Raw genomic sequence first — 15119 nt, 5'->3', positions numbered from 1 at the left:
CCTACATGAAACTGCTCACAACAAGGTCTGTGGGTTAACCCCAGTAACCGGGTCATAATGTCTGGAGAGAGACTGTTGAGATTTTCAAATGTATCTTTTTGGAGCTTTGAGCTCCACGAGCCGATCGACATCAAGTTCCTTGATGTTGGAGAGAAGGCCGACATCTCTACGGACGACATCTCCAACACTCTGCATCTCTTACTGAAACAATCTGGATATAAAAACAGCTCTACAGGTGACAGGGAACATGTGTGTTTCCTTCTGGTTCTCCAGGTGCATGGACATCAGCAGCGACAGGATCCATCACTGCTGTTCTGCTGGCTTTCACGTTCCTCGCCGTCGTCCTATGGATTAGGTGAGCAGTTCTGTGTCACTATGATTATGTTCACGAATGCATTTAACATTTTGTCCTCTGTGGAAGTTAAGTCATGCAACTGCTGCTCCTCCTATCCAGGAGAAGAAAGTCCATCACACAACAGTCTGCAAAAAGACCCGACACCAGAGAACAGGTGAGAGGAGATTCCAGTGCAGAATATGAGATGCTCAAAAAGGTATTTTGTTTCCCGCTCGTGCTCGGTGTCATTTCACAAAGGATGGTTGGTAGTAAAATATGTTTACTGGCTCACTCATAAGGATATCTTTCTATTCCAATATTCTGAGGGTGTTTTATTGATAATGGTGGAGAATTCATCTTCATACAATAACAATAATAATGAGCTTCACATGAAGGCAAACAAATAGAACAACGTTAACACTGATGCAATTATCAGGGTTACAATAGGATAAATCAAAATAGAGAAAACAGATTTGCCCAACATAAAGACAGCCCTTAAAGCGTGCAAACGTTTTCATAAAAGTAGGTTTTTCTTTTATCAAGTAGTTCAAATGAAGAGTTTTTCATGCTTTGAACATCACAATCAATGGACTCCATTGCTTCGACTGAGCACATATCATTAGCAATGCTTTAAAAGGTCTCCCTTCATTACACGAGACTTACCTGGCTTCATTGAACTAAACGATGGTTTCTGCAGTTACAGTTTAGATGAAGGAAGACCCCCCCCCTTTCACCTCCCGCTGCCCCTTCTGGAACTAAAACGTTGTTAACCAATGAAGTGACGTAAATGTTGGGCTTCCTGTGATTGGTTTAAATGGTGTTCACACCAGAAATGAACCGCGGACTGTGAACACCCCTTCTAGTCGGACCAGGGAGCGGTTGTTTGGTCCCGTTCACATCTGCCCAAAAGACCTTCCCCAAGGGAACGCACCATTAGATCCACAACACAAACATAAACCAGAAACCGTCAGCACCTCCTGTGATCCCACCTCAAATCCACCAGGTGTTTAACTACAAGTTTTGTCCCGTCAGCTGAACCTGGATCAGGTGCAGGACGACCTTCACTACTCCAGCATCCGCTTCCCTCAGAACCAGGAAGAGGCTCTCTACTCCAACGTCGGAGCAGCTCAGACCCGCAGACAGTCAGAGGACGAGGAGGTGGAAGTCGTCTACACTGCTGTCCAAACTAACAGTGGCAGGAATGCCCCGGGGTGAGCAGATACATTTCATAACTACAAGATAAAACAAATACACATTGAGTTAGAAATCAATGAGTTCTTTTCCCTTCACAGACGTCAAGGTGGTGGTGAGGATGTGTCTGCGGTGTACAGCACAGTCAACAAATGAACACGACATGGATCGTCTGTTAATATTCATGGATGTTTGTCACCTTGTTGAAGCATGAAGCCTCGCTGAGGTCACATAATGTCCATCAGGACAGATGTGCAGCGCAGCATCATTGGTCATTTTCTCTTTAATTGTCCCAAATAAAACCCTGCTTGTGTTTAACCGTAGAGACGATCAGAGGTTTCCTCCTGCATAGACAAATAATAGAAGGGTCCTTGTTTGTTTTTGTCATTTTGCTGAGCTTGTCACAAAGATCCTGTATCGGCCTGCGAGAGTGCATGAATGATGAATATCATGAAGATGAACTACAATTAAAATACAGTATTGGTGTTTGTCAGACGTCTGTTTTCTTCATTGTACAGCAGAAGGATACAGTCGCTACAACACATCGAACATCTCTTCAAATGAATTATAAATATATATATAAAGTATATATAATATAAAGTCATTAAAAGTGATAATATAAAACATTAAAGAGCGCAGAAGTTAAAATATAGATACAAAATAACATAAAATCTTTTTTTATTTGTTAAGATACTCTAGGGAGGTGAGGAGAGGTGATGGAGGAGAGGTGATGGAGGAGAGATGAGGAGAGGTGATGGAGGAGAGGTGAGGAGAGGTGATGGAGGAGAGGTGATGGAGGAGAGGTGAGGAGAGGTGATGGAGGAGGTGAGGAGAGGTGATGGAGGAGAGATGAGGTGAGGTGAGGAGAGGTGATGGAGGAGAGGTGATGGAGGAGAGATGAGATGAGGTGAGGAGAGGTGATGGAGGAGAGGTGATGGTGGTTGGGGGGGGCTGCTGATCAACAGAAAGATAATTGCCCTCTGTTTTAAATCAAAACGGCAGAAAATGAAATCATAGATTAGATTTTCCAAATGTTCTGTTTTTATATAATTTTAAATGTATGTAGTTTCAAACTAGAGTAAAAACATCTCACGGTTTGCTCTCGCTCCGGCCTGTGTGGGTCTGTGTTCGTGCACAGCCCGCGCTCTGTGAACAGGAAACACAGTCTTTGTTCCTCTAATGAACCTCCTGATACATTCAACAACATCCTTTTGTCCTACAGTCGGACTCCTTTGCATAGATCTGTATTATGTAGCGTGCTGTTAAAAGAAGAATGTTTGTCGGAGTGCTGTCGGAGAAAATTGATAAAAACAAAAAAAGTTGGATAATTTCCCACGGCACACCTGACGACCTCTCACGGCACACCGGCACACCTGACGATCTCTCACGGCACACCTGACGACCTCTCACTGCACACCTGACGACCTCTCACTGCACACCTGACGACCTCTCACGGCACACCTGCCGACCTCTCACTGCACACCTGACGACCTCTCACGGCACACCTGACGACCTCTCACTGCACACCTGACGACCTTTCACGGCACACCTGACGACCTCTCACTGCACACCTGACGACCTCTCACGGCACACCTGACGAACTCTCACTGCACACCTGACGACCTCTCACGGCACACCTGACGACCTCTCACGGCACACCGGCACACCTGACGATCTCTCACGGCACACCTGACGACCTCTCACTGCACACCTGACGACCTCTCACGGCACACCTGACGACCTCTCACGGCACACCTGACGACTTCTCACGGCACACCTGACGACCTCTCACGGCACACCTGACGATCTCTCACGGCACACCTGACGACCTCTCACGGCACACCTGACGATCTCTCACGGCACACCTGACGACCTCTCACGGCACACCTGACGACCTCTCACGGCACACCTGACGATCTCTCACGGCACACCTGGCGACCTCTCACGGCACACCTGGCGACCTCTCACGGCACACCTGACGACCTCTCACGGCACACCTGACGACTTCTCACGGCACACCTGACGACCTCTCACGGCACACCTGACGACCTCTCACGGCACACCTGGCGACCTCTCACGGCACACCTGACGATCTCTCACTGCACACCTGACGACCTCTCACGGCACACCTGACGATCTCTCACGGCACACCTGACGACCTCTCACGGCACACCTGACGATCTCTCACGGCACACCTGACGACCTCTCACGGCACACTTGACGACCTCTCACGGCACACCTGACGATCTCTCACGGCACACCTGGCGACCTCTCACGGCACACCTGGCGACCTCTCACGGCACACCTGACGACCTCTCACGGCACACCTGACGACTTCTCACGGCACACCTGACGACCTCTCACGGCACACCTGACGACCTCTCACGGCACACCTGGCGACCTCTCACGGCACACCTGACGATCTCTCACTGCACACCTGACAACCTCTCACGGCACACCTGACGACCTCTCACGGCACACTAGTGGTTGAAAATCACTGGCCTATATGACAAATTACACATTTGTAATAAGAGTTTTATATATATATATATTTGTTGTCAGGTGCAGCCACGATTCATGAGAGACGCAGATGCGTCTAGCAGAGCAGCAGGATGAACTTCACTTTGCTCGTGTCCACTTTTCCAAAGAACAGGCGAGTCCTCTGACATTAGACCAGCTCCACCCAGAGGATGCAAAGAAGAAGAGCAGGAAGAAGAAGAGTCACATTAACCCGTCCTCACGAAACAACACAATCTCTGACTGCGCTTTACTCTCAGGAGTTTTGCACTTTGGCGTTGCATTGCTTTTTCAACCTCTTGTTGTGATGCTGTTTGCATCTTTTACAGTTACACCATATCTTCAGCATCCCATCCTTTTTATTTATTTCTCTCAGAACCAGAGGGGAGGAACCTGCGGAGCATCCAGTTGCGTTGTGCAGTGCAGTCAACAAAAAGAGGAATCTCGAGTCCACTTTCCATCCATGTTAGGAAACCACAGTGAGTGTTAACGGGCTTGTCTGTATACAGATCATATATAAAACACACACATTTACAAACGTGAGCCGAACACACGGCAGTGTTGAGCTTTATATTTGACTTGGCGAAGGTCAACTCTAAAGAATATGTAATGTGATTTATGTTAGATGTGGTGAGACGTACATTACTGCAGGGATAAGTATCTTATCAGTTCGCTAATAATAACATATAATATGCTTTAGAATTAGAAAATAAAATGGCAAAATAGAACTTACTTATAAAAATGCTTTCCATTTGCTAATGTAGTTTTAGTTTCCTCCTGCAGATGTTAGCATTAACCGGTTTTATGGTCACTCAAATCTCTTTTGTTTTACCAAATGATCTATATATCGGCTTTCTTTGTTTCAGATGATATGGCCCACTTGCTGTTTACCTGTTTGACCTCAGACACGACACAGTAGCACACTGCTCATCTGCCTTCTTTTGGTGTTCTTTACAAACTTACAATAACATGTATTGCCATTCTTTATGTGGATGTTGCTTTGCCTGGTGTGTGGCTTCACAAAGAGAAGTGTATGAACACAGAGATCATCCACCGTCTGAAAGATCAGTTACTGAAAAAGGAGAAGCCTGCGTCCAGAGGGACTCAATTAAAAGTCAAATATGTGAAATATGATGCTCTGTTTAACATTCTGAATTTATTTTGAAGTGTTACATTTCCTACAAAGACTGTTTTGCTTTTAGAGTTGAAATACCAAATAAAAACTAGAAATACCAACATGTTACAAGTTCCAGCCTTTGGAATAAGATCTTTGAGTTTTAGACTATGTTTAGACTTTTAAACCATTAATTGATTCGCCGTTTAAAATCAATAATGGAAATAATTGTAAATTGCAGTAATTAACCTGCGTTAATGCACCACACTGAGACGTGTGTGTGTGTGTGTGTGTGTGTGTGTGTGTGTGTGTGTGTGTGTGTGTGTGTGTGTGTGTGTGTGTGTGTGTGTGTGTGTGTGTGTGGTTGTTTCCTTTACGGTATCTGATGTGTGTGTTTACTGACTGGCAGGATTTTAACAGAGGAAGTCTGTTAACAACTCGATCCTTGTCCTCGGCTCACTGACCACAGAAGAAGAATATCCATCAGACCTCTTCTTCCTCTTCTTTAGAGCTGTGTTCACTTCTTGTGCACAATATTCACCTGGTGATGTTTTATTGTGTCTGGTGAGAGGAGCAGCGATGGCTTTACCTGCAGCAGCCCGTGGATTAGTTGTCTTCCTTCTCTGTGTGACAGGTACTGCACATCTACACTCACACTGTCGGGTTATTTGATGCAAATGAATGTTGTGAATTTGCTTAAAATTGTTCTATCCCCTGCTGTTACGCAAATGTTGGTAGAAGGTGCTGAAGCCAACAGAGAACACTTCCAAACAGCACATTAATATTTCCTGTGTCGGACATTATATTAGTACGCTTTAATTGTATTGTCCTTTTCAACATGTAAATAAACAAAAAGGAATTTGATGCAGAACAACAGTTTTTTAATGAGCTGAATATTAATAACTCTGCTTCACAAGCATTATTGTAACGTCTCATGTTCACACACACAATGCTTTCAACCTTTTTGTTTCTTGGGCAGTGGTGCCTTTTGATGATGTTAGTTTTTAACATGAGGAAAGTGGGAGAGAGGGGATGACACGCAGCAAAGAGCCGAAACCCAGCAGCTCTCTTTGAATACAAGCACAGCAATAAAACACTCAGATTAATAGTTCTCTGAACACGAAGCAACAACAAACACTAACTTCAGTGTTTTTTGTTGATTCTATGTTGAGCTTTGAGCAAACTGAATAATGCTTTTCAAACTCTATATGAATATATCTCACGAATATGGTTGAATAATTACTAATTGGTCTGCAAAGAAAACAAAACTCTAAAGAACAAATGTGTCAAACATTGTGCAAAAATGCCTCTCGACCCTGTCTTTACTTGGAAAGGGATCGTTCTCTATCTGCAGCACTTAATGCATCACAACTACAAATACAGTCTGATCCAGCTGTCCACATGTGGACCCTACAGGGATCTGCATCAGTGGACCAAAAAATACATTCCTGTCAGACATCTAAACATGATCCTTAGTACGTACAGAACATCCGAAGTGATGGAGGTGGTACATGCCTTTACATCTCTCCATTGAGGCATGTTGCTCCACCGCTGTGGAATCTGTTTAGAAATGTCTGAGATGAAGTTTGATCTTGGGAAATGTAGTTCTTTTCTCCAGGTCATATAACGAAGCACTTCCACACAATATGCTGCCCTATAATGTATCTGATGGTGGATCCTGATGTGCTCTGTGTTACAGAGATACAGTGTGAAAGTGACTGGGGAGTGACTTACACCTCTGCTGAGATCTGTGCTGCCAAAGGATCATCAGTGGACATGAGCTGCACCTACAGATACCCAACCTCTAAAGATGGCATTCAGACGTATAGTATAGTTACGCAACATTTCTGGCATTTGCAGAAAAATCTTAAAGATTTGTCAGAATTGCCGAAGTATTCCGGTCATGTGACGTATCCCTGCTCCTCTGAGAGAGAGAATGTCTGCTGTCTGAGGATCACAAACCTGACAGAGAGCGACTCAGCTGAGTACATGTTCAGGTTCATAACAAACCAACCGGGTGGAAGCTGGTCCGGTGTTCCTGGAGTCAAACTCACTGTCTCAGGTAGTGTGTGTGTGTGTGTGTGTGTGTGTGTGTGTGTGTGTGTGTGTGTGTGTGTGTGAGCGTGTGTGTGAGCTTGTGTGTGTATTAGCGTGTGTGTGAGTGTGTGTATTAGCTTGTGTGTGTATTAGCTTGTGTGTGTGTGTGTGTGTGTGTGTGTGTGTGTGCGTGTGTGTGTGTGTATTAGCTTGTGTGTGTGTGTGTGTGTGTGTGTGTGAGCTTGTGTGTGTATTAGCTTGTGTGTGTGTGTGTGTGTGTGTGTGTGTGAGCTTGTGTGTGTATTAGCGTGTGTGTGAGTGTGTGTGTATTAGCTTGTGTGTGTATTAGCTTGTGTGTGTGTGTGTGTGTGTGTGTGTGTGTGTGTGTGTGCGTGTGTGTGTGTGTATTAGCTTGTGTGTGTGTGTGTGTGTGTGTGAGCTTGTGTGTGTATTAGCGTGTGTGTGTGTGTGTATTAGCTTGTGAGTGTGTGTGTGTGTGTATTAGCTTGTGTATGTGTATTAGCTTGTGTGTGTATTAGCTTGTGTGTGTATTAGCTTGTGTGTGAGTGTATTAGCTTGTGTGTGTATTAGCTTGTGTGTGAGTCTATTAGCTTGTGTGTGTATTAGCGTGTGTGTATTAGCTTGTGTGTACGTGTATTAGCTTGTGTGTGTGTGTATTAGCTTGTGTGTACGTGTATTAGCTTGTGTGTGTGTGTGTATTAGCTTGTGTGTACCGGTACGTGTATTAGCTTGTGTGTGTGTGTATTAGGTTGTGTGTGTGAATATTGGCTTGTGTGTGCGTGTATTAGCTTGTGTGTACGTGTATTAGCTTGTGTGTGTGTGTATTAGGTTGTGTGTGTGTATATTAGCTTGTGTGTGTGTATATTAGCTTGTGTGTGCGTGTATTAGCTTGTGTGTGTATATTAGCTTGTGTGTACGTGTATTAGCTTGTGTGTGTGTATATTAGCTTGTGTGTGTATATTAGCTTGTGTGTGTATTAGCTTGTGTGTGTGTATATTAGCTTGTGTGTACGTGTATTAGCTTGTGTGTACGATGATGGTTCACTCTGCAGCTCCGTGAGGCTGCAGCTCTTCTATTCTTTGAAGATTGAAAATCATTTGGATATGATTTTTCATCCATGCATTTCTAGTTACCACTGACTTTGTGTACTTCCTCTCATATCCAGCTCTCCAGATTCAGGTGACCAGAGTCAATCAGTCTTCTACCGAGGCAGAGCTGAGTTGTCACAGCAACTGCAACGATCCTTCTTATGTCTGGTTCAAGAATGGACAGAAAGTTCCTGAAGAAGCTTCTTCCTATACAAACCATTTTAATCCTGGAGACAACATATCCTGCGCTTTGAAGGGACACGAGGATTCCGGTTCTCCTTCACTGTGTGAGTTCACTGTGTCATAAACAAAATGTCAAACTTTATACTCAAGGTAGTAATTTGTTTATTCTCCAGATGCTCCAAAGCTTCCCTCTGTGTCAGTGAGTCCTGGTGAAATCATGAAGGGCAGTTCAGTGAATCTGAGCTGTAGCAGTGATGCTAACCCAGCAGCTAACTACACCTGGTACAAGATTAACCAAACACTGCTCAGTGAAGGTCCACAGCTCGTCTTCAGTTCCATCCGGTCCTCTGACTCGGGACAGTATCACTGTGCAGCTGAGAACGAGCTGAGGAGGACAACATCAGCAAACATCTTCATTAATGTGAAATGTGAGTGGAAATTCTTATTGAAAAAAATCAAGTTAGATTTGGTCAAGTAGTATCGTAAATGTTTGAGGGGCAGTTTTAGTAAGTATTGGCATCACTGCTGTCAACAAAAACATCCTTTTCATAATTAGTTTATACCGTCTCCTCCAGATGGTCCAAAGCTTCCCTGTACAAGATTAACCAAACACTGCTCAAGTGGAAGGTCCCTCGTCTTCAGTTCCATCCGGTCCTCTGACTCGGGACAGTATCACTGTGCAGCTGAGAACGAGCTGAGGAGGACAAACATCAGCAAACATCTTCATTAATGTGAAATGTGAGTGGAAATTCTTATTGAAAAAAATCAAGTTAGATTTGGTCAAGTAGTATCGTAAATGTTTGAGGGGCAGTTTTAGTAAGTATTGGCATCACTGCTGTCAACAAAAACATCCTTTTCATAATTAGTTTATACCGTCTCCTCCAGATGGTCCAAAGCTCCCCTCTGTGTCAGTGAGTCCATCTGCTGAGATAGAGGAGGGCAGTTCAGTGACTCTGAGCTGTAGCAGTGATGCTAACCCAGCAGCTAACTATACCTGGTACAAGGAGGATGGAAACCTCAAACCTCTCAGTGAAGATCCACAGCTCGTCTTCAGCTCCATCCAGTCCTCTGACTCTGGACAGTATCAGTGCAGAGCTCAGAACAAGCTGGGAATGAAGGAGTCTAAAAGCATCTCTATTGATGTGAAATGTGAGTGAAACATCTTATTTAAAAAGAACAAACATCTGAAATCTGTCCAGTCTTTGCAGGAGAAGATTTTACGGAGCAGAACTACTTTCTTCAGCTCGACTTGCTTCACAGTCACAGTCTGCTGTAATTCACTGAGCAGCTTCAGGACATTTTAGGACTTTTATTCAGTTTTGGGAACCAGATTATCTTCATTTATTTTGTATAGATGTCCAGTGTAAACTCAAAACAATAGAAAAAAGATTCCTCTTACTTAGGACAGCTTCATGATATCAACTGGAGAACTAGGGGAAAGGGCCTTAGATAAATTATGACATTTCCTGTTTTAGTATTCTGTGTTTGTGTTTGTGTTTGGTGCCCCTCCCAGTAGGTGGCACTCAAAACAAGCTGGTTTGTCTGTGCTTTAAAACTGTTGTTCTATACATGTTCTCCTCCAGATGGTCCAAAGCTTCCCTCTGTGTCAGTGAGTCCCTCTGCTGAGATAGAGGAGGGCAGTTCAGTGACTCTGAGCTGTAGCAGTGATGCTAACCCAGCAGCTAACTATACCTGGTACAAGGAGGATGAAGACTCGCCAAAAGCATCAGGACAGAACTTCACCATCACTGACTTCAGATCTGAACACAGTGGGAATTATTACTGTGAAGCTCAGAACAGCAGAGGACGTCGTGACTCCACCTTACACCTGACTGTTGGAGCAGGTACGTTTCCATTTTATCTAATGCTCTGGGCTGGAGCTGTTCTGTGCATACACACAGTTAATAACGTAAAAATACTTTATATTTTGAATACATCCTGTAACACCCCAATTAACGGTCAGAGTTTTTAATTTGATTCCACTTCCACAGGACAAGGGATATTATCAGCTGTTGTAACAATGACTGCTGTTTTAATTATCTTCATACTCATCTCTGTCGCTCTGTGGGTGAGGTGAGCAGGAAATCATTGCTCACTGAAAATTCATCGTTCATTTCAAGGAGCCAATTCTATAAATTATTTATTTGTGCATTTGTTCTGTTTTTTATTCAGGCTCCTAACCAGGAAGGAGGGGGCCCCTAAACCCTCACCTGAGCCTAAAGGGGGGCCAGACGTAAGTGCACAGGTGAGGAATATCAGAGAGAGTTCCACATTTCACACAGAACTGGAGAAGGGAAATTGAACCTTAAGGACAGATAGTATGTTTACAACAGGACAAAGTATCAGGACTTGTTTTTATAGGTTGTCAGAATCTAAATCATTCCTACTAAGCTGCTAAGGAAGCTGACTGAAAATGTTCTACCAAAGTTCAAAATCTTGTTTGTGTATTAAGTTACATCAGCCTCACTCATTTACGAGTAGTCCTCTTTGTTTAATGTAATAGAAACCCCCCGCTGAGCAGAAGGACACCCTTCACTACGCCGTCGTGCACTTCTCTAAGAGACAAGCAGATCCTATCAACCCCGATACGAGACCAGCTCTGCCCCAAATACACACGAGTGAAGAGAAGGTGGACAGTGTGGAGTACGCTACTGTCAAGTGTAACGGCGTCAGTACCGCCCCAGGGTGAGCAGCTCTCACACAGGAACATTATCCACATTATAAGACGGAGATTACAGTTCTGGAAGGTTTTTGAGTTGCTCGTTGATCAGTTGAACGAACAGAGCGACAGCAGGGGACCCTGGACCTCCTTCCAGAACTCATTAGCTGTACATAAACAGTTTCCAGCCACTCTGTCTGACGTGATGACATTTAGAAGTTGTTTTTAAAGATGTTTGAAATGTGGCTTTTAAGAAGTCAAGCAGACACCTGCAGTACCTCCACAGACCCCCTGGGGGTCGCGGACCCCCTGTTGAAGACCTATGCTGTAACGGATAAAACAATCACTTATTAATCCTTCACTAATTATGATCCAGTAATATAATATATGCATATGATTGTGTACACTGAGTACTTTTCCTTTGCTTACTTTAAGTATATTTTGATGCTAATACTTGTGTACTTTTACTCGAGTAAGAATTTTAATGCTGTATTTTTCTCCTTTTACTTGAAGGGTAACTTAGAACACACATTCAGATATAGATGCATGTCTATACTGCTGCCACTAGATGTTAATAAAGAGAAACATTTTAATAATAGACTCTCACATTTCTTTGTGGTTGTACAATATGTTTTTAATGATCACCTCTGATTTTCACTGCATCACTTTCACCTCTCAATACCAATTGTCACGTGTATACCTTCTATACAGATACTATTGTGGTCCATCTCTTTTTGTTTTGTACTCTGACAGCATGTGTTTACATTTGTCTTCTATGTTGGTCTGAAGTTATTAAAGGTTCGGATGATAACTGAATAAAATGCAACTTTCTCATGTTTGCTCAAACTGTCCCTATATCGTGACACACGATCCAGTTCCTCCTCCCGTGCTGCTGCTGCTGCTGGCATTTACAAGATTTCCCCACGCACGAAGGAAAACAACCAATCAGAGCTGAGCATTCTCTAACGCAGCCAATCACTGCTCGTGAACTCCTGTCGAACTAGGCAGCGCTAATCAATTATTAATCAATATTTCTTTACTGTATTGTCTATTTCTTCCCACAAACGTTTTCAGAAACATATTTTAGTTTACGGTTTAGATGTAAATTGATAAAGTTTGCTCCGGCCGTTGGGCGGTGTTTGTTTGTAGCTCGACTGTTCTCATCTTAGCGACTGGGTCACAAACTTTCTGGCAACATTCTCCCTACAACATATAATCAGGTATTTGTTGTGCATTTTTAAACCATTTAAAAGAAGATTAAATACATTTGGTTATGGAATAATAATAATAATAATAATTTGAGGTCCCACTGATTTCCCCCTCTGGCTATAATCATTCAAACTCATTACACTTAATAAATTAAGTACAACTGTAATCTTCAATAACCATATTTGGTTAATTAAGACATCCAGGAAGCTCCTGCTGTCCACACGTAAGTAAAGTGTAAAGTGCCAGCTCAGGCTCAAACTCATAGTGGGGTAATTAAGGTTTATTAAGCATCAAGTTTCAAATGATGCTTCAGAGCGAATGTCACACATTTGGTACCAACCGGCCAGTTTCTTATTCTCTTTTAAGTTCATAGTGAAACAACCAAACTTTATTGTGTTGTGGATGTTAACCTCCATTTGGCTCATCATGCATATTAATCATGTAAAGAGGAAGTAAATGTAGTCGTTGATATCCGTCTTCTGCTCACTGACGACAGAGGAGAGGCATCTTTGAAGACGACGTTCCTCCTTCATTGGGAGTAGAAACCGTTCATTGAAGTGACTGATACTGTAGACCTCCTGTGTACATTATTTAATGTGCTGACATGTGTTATTGTCTCACAGAGATGAGAGGAGCAGCAATGACTTTCACTGCAGCAGCGAGTGGATTTGTTGTCTTCCTTCTCTCTGTGTCAGGTACTGTACATCTACACTTACATTCATCGCATTCAAAGAGGGGAATCTGGGGAAATGTGGGACTTTGTAAAAGCAGGCTGAAGGTCACATGTGGAAATAAGTGGATCAGAGTCGTGTGAAAGGAAATCTTTCCAGAAATGTGACGAATATTAATGTTGTTTGTTGAAACTCCCCAGAAGATAATTAGTGTTTAAATAGTTTGTGTCTGTTTTTGTGTCACTTGTAATGGACATCAGGAAGATCTCGTCAACGTTTTCTGCTCTTGTCTTCTGCCTAAAGTAACAGAGTGCTGATCACTTTCACATGCTGTAGACTGAGAGCAGTGTTTATTCCTCATCCTGTGGAAACATTTGTTTTATTTGTTCTTAAGTCGACTCTGGTTGAAGAAGCACCGGCTCATTTTCATCACTTTACTTCTCTTTGAGGGAGATGTTCTCACAAGTCTTTACATCCTGACAGAACTTCTCTTATATGATCAAACATCTGCACCAAACCTGCTGGTTCTGTACTCGAGCAGCCGTCTGCTTTGATCGTATGTGTACATCAGACAGTAGCTGCTGTGTGTTCTGTTTCACCTGTGAAATGTAACCTGTAATGTCTCTGGACAGGCTGCTGCTGGAGATAAGAACTGCATGAAACCAAAGACGTTTACATGATGAATCAAAATACTTCACGCTTAGTAAATTCATTCTATGAATTCAATAGGATCAAAACCTTTTTGGGGAACAAAACGTAACAACGTAAATCTTTAACTTTAAGGTTAAAGTAGTTAAAGTGGTTAAAGTAGTTAAAGTGGTTAAAGTAGTTAAAGTAGTTAAAGTAATTAAAGTAGTTAAAGTAGTTAAAGTAATTAAAGTAGTTAAAGTGGTTAAAGTAGTTAAAGTGGTTAAAGTAGTTAAAGTAGTTAAAGTGGTTAAAGTAGTTAAAGTAGTTAAAGTGGTTAAAGTAGTTAAGTAGTTAAGTAGTTAAGTGGTTAAAGTGGTTAAAGTAGTTAAAGTGGTTAAAGTAGTTAAAGTGGTTAAAGTAGTTAAAGTGGTTAAAGTGGTTAAAGTAGTTAAAGTGGTTAAAGTGGTTAAAGTAGTTAAAGTGGTTAAAGTGGTTAAAGTAGTTAAAGTGGTTAAAGTAGTTAAAGTGGTTAAAGTAGTTAAAGTAGTTAAAGTGGTTAAAGTGGTTAAAGTGATTAAAGTGGTTAAAGTAGTTAAAGTGGTTAAAGTGGTTAAAGTAGTTAAAGTCGTTAAAGTGGTTAAAGTAGTTAATGTAGTTAAAGCGAATAACTTGAATGTTTATAAATTAACAGGCCAGTTAATGTTCACACTGTTATATTGTTGCTGGACTGGACTTTATTCCCTCCACATAATTGTAGAGGCTCGTCTATCTGCTGGGTGCTAAAACATCCAGAGAACAAAGAAATAAATTAATATGATTCTTCCTTGAGTCTGTAGTAATTAAATTCTGAAAGAACATTCAGCCTCCCTGCTAAAGTCCACTTCAAGGTGCTGGAAAGGAGGGTTCAGCCGATAGTCGAACCTCTGATTGAAGAGAAACAATGCGGATTCCGTCCTGGTCGTGGAACAACGGACCAAATCTTCACTCTCGCAAGGATCCTGGAGGGGGCCTGGGAGTACGCTCCGGTCTACATGTGTTTTGTGGATCTCGAGAAGTCGTATGACCGGGTCCCCCGGGTGATACTGTGTGAGGTGCTGCGGGAGTATGGGGTGCGGGGTCACTTTCGAGTAACATCCAATCCCTGTACGCCCAAAGCACGAGTTGTGTTCTAATACTCGGCAGTAAGTCAGACTTGTTCCCAGTGGGTGTTGGCTTCCGCCAGGGCTGCGTTTTATTACCAATCCTGTTTCTAATATTCATGGACAGGATATTGAAGCGTAGTTGTGGAGGAGTGGGGTTGCAGTTCAGTGGCCTGAGGATCTCATTGCTGCTCTTTGCAGATGATGTGGTCCTGATGGCATCATCGGTCTGTGACCTTCAACAATCACTGGATCGGTTCGCAGCCGAGTGTGAAGCGGTTGGGATGAAGATCAGCACCTCAAAATCTGAGGCCATGGCTCTCGCA

At 42.9% G+C, this 15119-nt stretch overlaps 2 protein-coding genes across 5 annotated transcripts in view; both read left to right on the top strand.

Annotated features, from left to right (window-relative positions):
• LOC115005470 (titin-like) overlaps nt 1–2020 on the top strand; it is a 53931-nt gene extending 51911 nt beyond the window's left edge. The window contains exons 27-30 of the mRNA XM_029427296.1: nt 274–355; nt 455–509; nt 1367–1545; nt 1627–2020. Coding sequence (XP_029283156.1) covers nt 274–355; nt 455–509; nt 1367–1545; nt 1627–1681 — 371 coding nt within the window. The 3' untranslated portion in view covers nt 1682–2020. The remainder of the gene's footprint in view (nt 1–273; nt 356–454; nt 510–1366; nt 1546–1626) is intronic.
• A 1969-nt stretch (nt 2021–3989) lies between these two features.
• Nucleotides 3990–11889, top strand: LOC115005478 (B-cell receptor CD22-like). 4 transcript variants are annotated; one of them, XM_029427305.1, is made up of 10 exons: nt 3990–4521; nt 4909–5790; nt 6856–7218; nt 8380–8589; nt 8659–8913; nt 9371–9634; nt 10069–10329; nt 10477–10558; nt 10658–10718; nt 10989–11889. In XM_029427305.1, the coding sequence occupies exons 2-10, from the start codon at nt 5736–5738 to the stop codon at nt 11172–11174; spliced, it is 1737 nt and encodes a 578-aa protein (XP_029283165.1). In that variant the 5' UTR covers nt 3990–4521; nt 4909–5735; the 3' UTR covers nt 11175–11889. The 4 variants fall into 4 exon arrangements, 3 of the variants coding, with proteins under 3 accessions (XP_029283165.1, XP_029283164.1, XP_029283166.1); XM_029427304.1 differs by having other exon boundaries at nt 10658–10730; XM_029427306.1 differs by having other exon boundaries at nt 10658–10730; nt 10967–11131.
• The last annotated feature ends 3230 nt before the right edge of the window (nt 11890–15119 follow it).

Source organism: Cottoperca gobio, unplaced genomic scaffold (genome assembly GCF_900634415.1).
Source record: "Cottoperca gobio unplaced genomic scaffold, fCotGob3.1 fCotGob3_30arrow_ctg1, whole genome shotgun sequence".
Lineage (NCBI taxonomy): Eukaryota > Metazoa > Chordata > Actinopteri > Perciformes > Bovichtidae > Cottoperca > Cottoperca gobio.
This window is presented reverse-complemented; position numbering and strand designations above follow the sequence as displayed.